The sequence below is a fragment of the Scomber scombrus genome, chromosome 15 (assembly GCF_963691925.1).
Source record: "Scomber scombrus chromosome 15, fScoSco1.1, whole genome shotgun sequence".
NCBI lineage: Eukaryota > Metazoa > Chordata > Actinopteri > Scombriformes > Scombridae > Scomber > Scomber scombrus.
In genome coordinates, this window is record NC_084984.1 from 3084273 (window position 1) to 3092214 (window position 7942).

General features: G+C 44.4%; 1 protein-coding gene across 1 annotated transcript in view; it reads left to right on the top strand.

Annotated features, from left to right (window-relative positions):
• The window catches only part of ric1 (RIC1 homolog, RAB6A GEF complex partner 1), a 40687-nt gene extending 33574 nt beyond the window's left edge, over positions 1-7113 (top strand). The window contains exons 19-27 of the mRNA XM_062434372.1: positions 146-553; positions 823-1134; positions 1280-1438; positions 1607-1743; positions 1903-2183; positions 2339-2551; positions 2705-2882; positions 3031-3219; positions 3367-7113. Of these exons, the coding sequence (XP_062290356.1) occupies positions 146-553; positions 823-1134; positions 1280-1438; positions 1607-1743; positions 1903-2183; positions 2339-2551; positions 2705-2882; positions 3031-3219; positions 3367-3682 (2193 nt within the window). The 3' untranslated portion in view covers positions 3683-7113. The remainder of the gene's footprint in view (positions 1-145; positions 554-822; positions 1135-1279; positions 1439-1606; positions 1744-1902; positions 2184-2338; positions 2552-2704; positions 2883-3030; positions 3220-3366) is intronic.
• The last annotated feature ends 829 nt before the right edge of the window (positions 7114-7942 follow it).

Genomic DNA, 7942 nt, shown 5'->3' on the forward strand with positions numbered 1-7942 from the left:
CACAAACTTAACCAGAGATCAGTTACAGAGTATGATAGTGTTAATTACAATCTTTAAAGGAAGTCCTCTACAACTAACAAACAACTAAAGCAACATGTTAAGTGGATGGTGTATAACCTATAACTATATATTCTTTCTTGTCTAGCTACCATTCTGTCCTCCGGTAGTGCTGGCCCAGTGCGTGGAGAATGTGTGGACCACATGTCGCTCCAACAGGAAGAAACGCCACCTGCTGGAGGCCCTGTGGTTGTCATGTGGTGAGGCGGGCATGAAAGTCTGGCTGCCGCTGTTCCCCCGAGACCACCGCAAGCCTCACTCCTTCCTCTCCAGGCGCATCATGCTGCCCTTCCACATCAACATCTACCCGCTGGCCGTGCTGTTCGAGGATGCCCTGGTACTGGGGGCGACCAATGAGACCGTGCTGTATGACGGGCTGCAGGGTTCCTCGGAGCCACTGGAGGCGCTGTTCCCCTTCTGCACCGTAGAGAGAACCTCCCAGATCTACCTCCACCACATTCTGAGGCAGCTGCTGGTTCGCAACCTGGGTGAACAGGTATGTCAATTCTCCTGTCTAACACACTTCACTCACACTCACACTCACACACACACACACACACACACACACACACACACACACACACACACACAGACACACACAGACACACACAGACACACACACAGTCTCCATGTTTGCATTTAGTGAACCATGCAAGTGGAAATACAAACTGCTCCGTGTCACGATCACATTGTGAGTTTCTGTTTGCACACCCACAAAATACACAAACTGAGTTTTTTCTTCTCTTAATGTTCGCTCTCCTGCAGGCTTTGATGCTGGCTCAGTCGTGTGCCTCCCTTCCCTATTTCCCCCACGTCATGGAGCTGATGGTGCACGTGGTGCTGGAAGAAGAGGCAACATCGAGAGAGCCCATCCCTGACCCTCTGCTGCCCACCGTGGCCAAGTTCATCACCGAGTTCCCCCTCTTTCTCCAGACCATCGTCCACTGTGCCCGGAAGACGGAGTACGCCTTGTGGAACTACCTGTTCGCTGCTGTGGGGAACCCCAAGGATCTGTTCGAGGGGTGTCTCATGGCTCGAGATCTGGACACAGCAGCCTCCTATCTGATTATACTGCAGGTAGTGACAAACACACACTACACGTGCCTTGCTTTTCATAGCATAATGCAGCAATTATCACCCTTTTTTTTTAGCCTTCTAGATGTCATGACATAAAATGCTCCATCTTTCTGTCTCTTCTCCTGTTCCCTCCCTTCATGTAAAGAACATGGAGGTTCCAGCAGTGAGCAGACAGCACGCCACTCTGCTCTTCAACACGGCGCTTGAGGAGGGCAAGTGGGACCTCTGCCGACACATGATCCGATTCCTCAAAGCCATCGGCTCTGGAGAGATGGATACCCCGCCCCCAACTCCCACCACACAGGTGAGGAGATTCACACTGTCTCAGTACACATTCCTTTTTCCGTTGCTCACCACTTTTCTTTGACTCTAGCTAAAGTCCTGTTTCAACAATCTGACTGGAAGTCTTACACACAACATAGAGTAAACCTTTGTTTAAGCATGAACTCACTGACTGTCTCTCTGTGTGTAGGAACCCAGCTCAAGTGGGGGTTTTGAGTTCTTCAGAAATCGCAGCATCAGCTTGTCTCAGTCGGCTGACTCCATCACTACGGGCAAGTTCAACCTGCAGAAGACCTTCAGTATGCCCACTGGACCTTCTGCTAAAGGGTATGGACACACAAACACACACACACACACACACACACACACACACACACACACACACACATGCAAACCATAGATTGTGATTAGTGTTATAAAATGTTCTCTATCACATCTAAATGTTTCCACGTTTTCTTTCCTCTTTCCTGTGTTTATCCCTTCCAGTCGGGATGTGGAGTGTGCAGAGAACATGTATATTGATCTGATGCTCTGGCGCCACGCCCGCCACCTCCTGGAGCAGGTACGCCTTCGTGACCTGGGGTGTTTCTCAGCACAGCTGGGCTTCGAGCTCATCGGCTGGTTGTGTCGTGAACGAAACCGCGTGGCCCGCGTTGATGATTTCGTTTTGGCGTTAAAGAGACTCCACAAAGATTTTCTCTGGCCATTCCCTGTTATCCCCGTGGGAAGCCTCAGCTCACCGCTGAAGAACGGACGGTGTCGCACAGGTGAGTGAGTCAGAATCCATCTGGGAAACGCTAAGGAGCCATTTTTCAGACGGCTCTTTTTAATTTTACGTTGTTCGTTTCACACGTCAGAGTGTCATTTACAGCATCTTTAGCTTTATGTCCATCACATTACACTGTCTGTTGTTTTTTTTAAGTTCTGAGTACACGGCTGTTGAAGTCGCAGTCAGCTGACAGCTTGCTGAACAGTGACATGGACACAGCGCCCCCTCAGGCTGCTCCCAGCAACCACACCTGGCTGGACGGGATCGGGGAGAGGACCAAAGACATGGATACAGCCTCGTCTGCTCACTCCAACCAACACTCACCACAGACACATGACGCTTTCCTGTCACTGCTCACCAACAAAGGTAATAAGACCTGAACAGCTGATCACTGTCTTATCCATGTTCAGTCACAAATGTGATCTATCTTTTATCCTTCTCGACTTGTGTTGTTATTTTAGTGTGAAGTTCTCACCAGCTTTATTTCCCCCACAACCCTTCCATGTCTGCTCCCTCTAGTGGAGGAGTACAGTATTGGCTCAGCTACAGACTTAACAGAGACCAGCTCAGTGGTGGATGGTGATTGGACGATGGTCGATGAGAACTCCTCGACTCTGAGTCTCAGCCAGGCCGAGCTGGAGCACATCTCCATGGAGCTTGCCAACAAAGGCCCGCACAAGTCGCAGGTGCAGCTCAGGTAAGATGCCATCACCAAACATCACCTCTGGGTTACAATGTCACAAGTGATAAGAAATGTGTTACATTATTACAGTTTGTCATAATATCATGATGAATGTATGAGTGTGAAGCCAGTGTTTGACAGCTGTGCCCTGTGTGACTTACAGGTATCTCCTCCACGTGTTCATGGAGGCGGGTTGTCTGGAGTGGTGTGTTGTGATTGGTTTGATACTGCGGGACGCCAATGTCATCAAGCAGGTCATCAGCTTCCTGGACAGCCCCGAGGTTCCCACAGAAACTGTTCAGAGTGTCCGAAACGGCTTGTTGGCTGTCGACACGTGGGCCTCTACTGACTGGTGGGTATAGCATGTGACCTGTCCAGATGTGTGTTCATTTCTCCTGTTTAAGATTCGTAATATTGTGAATGTTTTCAGTGTAATAACAGTGAAGGACTCACACCCAGTATTGTTATGAAAACCTATATCTCTGTCATGTTTCTCCAGCCTGGGATACAAACCATTTCTCAACCTGATCCAGCCGCACCTACAGCAGCTGATGGATTCAGCGGCTGAGCAGGTGCAGCCCGAGGCCTTCCAGCCCGTCAGCCAGATCTCCAAACTCGGCGGCTCTGAGGGGCTGGGAGGCGCCGCTTTACCACGTCCTGAGGACAGCAGGGGAGCAGCGGCTCCACTGGGCCTGGCCCTGCCCTCCATTGAACCTGCTGGAGGTTTTCCGAGACCCCCCTCTGAGGACTGTCCTCCTGAGCAGACAGAGGAGCAGGGAGACGAGGAGGGAAACTATGACTGCACCTTGTCCTGAACTCAGGAATCTCGTCTGGACTCTAACCTGTGAGCTTTGTGCCCGTGTGAGAAAGGGAGGAGGAAGCAGCAGCAGTTGCTGACTGGAAATAGACTGTGTGTGTGTGTGTGTGTGCGTGTGTGTGTGTGTGTGTGTGTGTGTGTGTGTGTGTGTGTGTGTGTGTGTGTGTGTGTGTGTGTGTGTGTGTGTGTGTGTGTGTGTGTGTGTGTGTGTGTGTGTGTGTAAGCGCACAGAAAGTACCTCTCCTGCAGGTTCTTGCTTCAGTCAGTATTACCCACTCTTCAGATTTGCCCTCTGTGTTGACTAGAGCCCCTGTGGATACTGAGTGACAGACAGACCAGCTGGCACAAAGACATGACAGCACAACCAGAGAAAGTCTGACACCTCCTTTCTAGCAGGCTTATTTTCTCCCAAAATGTGCTGTTAGAAAAAAAAAAAAGGTCACCTGTGTGAGTGTGTGTGTTTCCATGTGCTTTGTGGTGTTCAGAAGCTGTAGACCAGCACAGGAAAGTACAGGCTTCCTATTCCAAGACAGATGTTTTGTGTGCAACTTTTCTTTGGCACTTATTTAAGTGCAACTGGAGACTTTGAAATGTTTTTTTTTTTCTTCCCCACAGTCCAGACAAAAAGCTCCATTGTTTCCTTTTTGGTTAATGCAAGCAGTGCAAAGATCACTTCAAAGAAAAAATAAGAAACCCTGTGTATTTGATCATCATGCTACGTTGCTGAGGATAATGTAGAACAAAGCTCTAGTCGTGAACCATTCACAAGATGCACTGAAGTGTATCTGAGCCTACAGTTAAGTGTGCAGTTATGTTTGTGTGCACAAGGGGTGTTTCATACTTTCATACCTCATATGATTTTAAAATATTTTGTGATACCTTTTTCAATAATGTAACAGTGTACAACAAGATGACATTATTTTTCTATTGATCACACCTTTGTCCCTTCCTGTAAAAAGCAGTCATAGTATGAATTCTGTGTAATTCTTGAGAAGTGACGACCTTAAGATTTCTAAGAAAATGATCTCTGAGAAAAATCCACTATTGCGAGTGCAGACTAGTTTCTTACCACTGATCAGTACCTGCGTTCATGTATTTTTCATGCACCAGATGAGGTTGTAACAACGCCCCGACCTTGCCGAGGTCCAGGTCCTAAAAGTGTCTGAGCCAAAATCAGCTGCTCTCCTTCAGGTGGGGCCCAAAGCAGATTGCTGCTGAACTGGCCAGATTTCAGGCTGCAGTGCAGTGAAAGGTCCTGGGCAAAACAGACGCTATAAAAACCAAATCATATGATGCTTTATCCAGCTTTTAAACACACATTTTGTGTTTGTATGAGAGACTGCAAGTGTGTGTCCTATCATTAGTGAGGCAGATCATGAATATTGTTATTAAAGCCATCCGACTCTGTAGATTTTGTACCGATCCCTCGTTGCGAGAACATCATTTGATTCCCGCTTCAGTAATGTTAACAGTGAACATCAGTATCCTTTTTTTTCATGTGTAATGGACCCCAAACATCTGATAAGGACTCATATTTCGTCCAGTCCCACTATTATTATTATACTCTGAGGGTCCAACAACGTGCATATCCCATCGCTGACATGCTCGAGACAATGATAACTGACTCCGCCACATGTTGATACAGCATGTGTGGTGACTTCCATCACATGGAATTGAGTTTTATTGTAGTAGTCCTCATTATTACTATTATTTATTGGCGTTTTAGCTGAGTTATAATTGCTGAATTGATACCTGGAGATGTGCTTGGTTTTTTTTTTTTTTTTTTTTTAATGACTGATCACAAACCCTTTAGTTAATCAAAGTCGTATATTGGCTCTCTACCGCAAGCACTAAAGGTTTATCATGGATATGTCAGTATTATATTGTGCAATGTATTGAAATGTTACTCAGCTTTATTTTTTTGTGTTCATTACTTTTTCTTTTTCTGTTTCATCCCCCCATCTGTTCACTTCTACTTTTCACAACAGATCAAATTATATTTTACAGATTTGTTTCGCTCTCTCTTGTCTGGCAAGATGAGTCGGGTTTGGTTATCGGTTAAAAGGAAAAGGCTGGCAATATTCTTCATATTTCTCACTGGCAACAAATCTCATGGGTAGAACCAAACCAACATTGAACTCATCCTACTAGATAAGTATAGTGTGTTTGTGTGTATCCTCTGAACCGTAGATCTCCGTTATCATCCAAAAAAAACATATCAATGAGCCACACTGCTGAGTGACTGAGTGAAATCTTCATTCACCCTGAAGGCAGTGGCTACAGCTCCAAAGACTAATAAGTGATAAGGTTTTTAATCTTGAGAGAGTAGTTCCTTGTGTGACAGATCAACACCCTTGACTTTGTACTGAAATCCTTTGAGAATCTATTATGTAGTACAAAATCAATATCCCGTGACATGTGGCACAACAAGCTAACAAAGCTCTGTAAACAGATGTGTTCGCAGGCCTCTGTCGTACTTACTACTCTCCTGAGACTGAAATTCTTATCGCTGTTTCTAAACAAACTACAGTAGTCGTTGCTTTCATGGTGAAGTAACATGTCGCCCGGTGCAGCTCGTTGACATGTTTTTAACTAGTTTTTGGATAACAACGGAGGTCTACAGCACAGAGGATTACAGTCTCTCAGCTTTTGATAACAAGACAATTCTTTTAAGTAGGATGTTGGTTTGGTTCTGCACATGAGATTTGTCGACTGGGAGGGAAAAACAACTGAAACTCGACAGCCTTAGCCATTAAAAACTTCAATTCTGTTTTTATAACTTGAGTACTAACAAAAAGGGCAAAAGGACTGCAGTGTTGTTGACTCTAATGTCCTGTTGTCACTCAACATGAATCCTGTCTGTCGCCCCCTCGGTCTCCACTCTGAACAAGCCTACAGCTACACTACGCTGCTGCGCTGTAAGCTTTACTTGAAAACGGTAACTTGATGAACCAAAGACTTTAACGTCCAGAGGCCTTCTGTTTTAACCGGTTGCTTCGATTTGAGCGCGAGTCATTATGCAGAGGGAACAAAAACCTCACACACAAAAAAAAAAACCCTCCCTCTCATCACAAACATAACCATTGACGCACAGAACTAATGCTGACGGCATACGAGACAATTTCCTACGGAAATGAATATTTCAGATCTTTTTATGGTTTCCTTCTCTGCGAACGAGGAGTGGTCACATGGTACGCGGCTTTCAGTCCACTCCGAGGTGGACAGCGCTCCCTCCCTCCCTCCCTCCTGTGTACAGTTTAAAAAGTATTGCCTGCTTCCTGTCTCAGAGGTCAGTTTTATTTCTGGGGCAGCAGCAGACATCCTCAATGCAGTGTAAAGATACTCTCTTGTACATTTGCCTTTTCTACTCATGTTTGGTTTTCTACTTCATTTTTTCCTTGTACATAAAGACCAATAAATTATTTTTAAAAATGGTCAGTTTGCTTCATTGAGTACCAGTTTGTAAAGTAATATCTGATGTGTTGGTTTTTTATGTACATGTAAGTGTTATAAACAGGACAACAAGAAGAAACATTAACGTAATAAGCATTTTAATTGTTGTAAGTGCTAATTTAATTCAAGCTTTTTGCATAATGTAAAAATCATCCCGTCCATTCAATAAACGGATACCCTGTTAACCAGATCAGTCCCAATACTTCCCCCAATATCAATCACTAATCCCAACTAAAAGACAAAAATGAAGTTTGTTTTTGTTTTTTTTTAGAAAACAGTAAAACAGCAGTTCAAAGTGTCAAATCAAACACAAAAGAAGACAAAATGATCTGTCTTTTAAAAACATCTTAATTCAACGTTTAGAACAAAAAAACTGAAATACCAACAGTTATGAAAGTAGGCATGAGTGAAGATGACAAACACACATTTCAGGTTTACTATAATGAAACAAATATGACACTAAAAAAAAAAAAAACATAAAAAGGACATCCATCAACAACAAGCGTTAAGACATTTCAGCGTGTATCCCAGAATATATTTGTTACAGTTTATAAATGATATGACATTTGAGTGTGAGGACGATTCAAATCTTTTTTATTTATTTTTGATCCTTTACTGATTGTTAATTGTTATGAAGATGAAGCTGCGTCCAACAACAACAACAACAACAAAAACAAACATCAGTTGCTTGGTCAGCCTCTCGGTCTAAACTGAGTTACATTAATACATTAGATTCTGTCGTAAAGTCACAATTTAAACTCGCTGTATCCTAAAACGGAGTTAGTTTTTTTTTTCTACGTTGAGC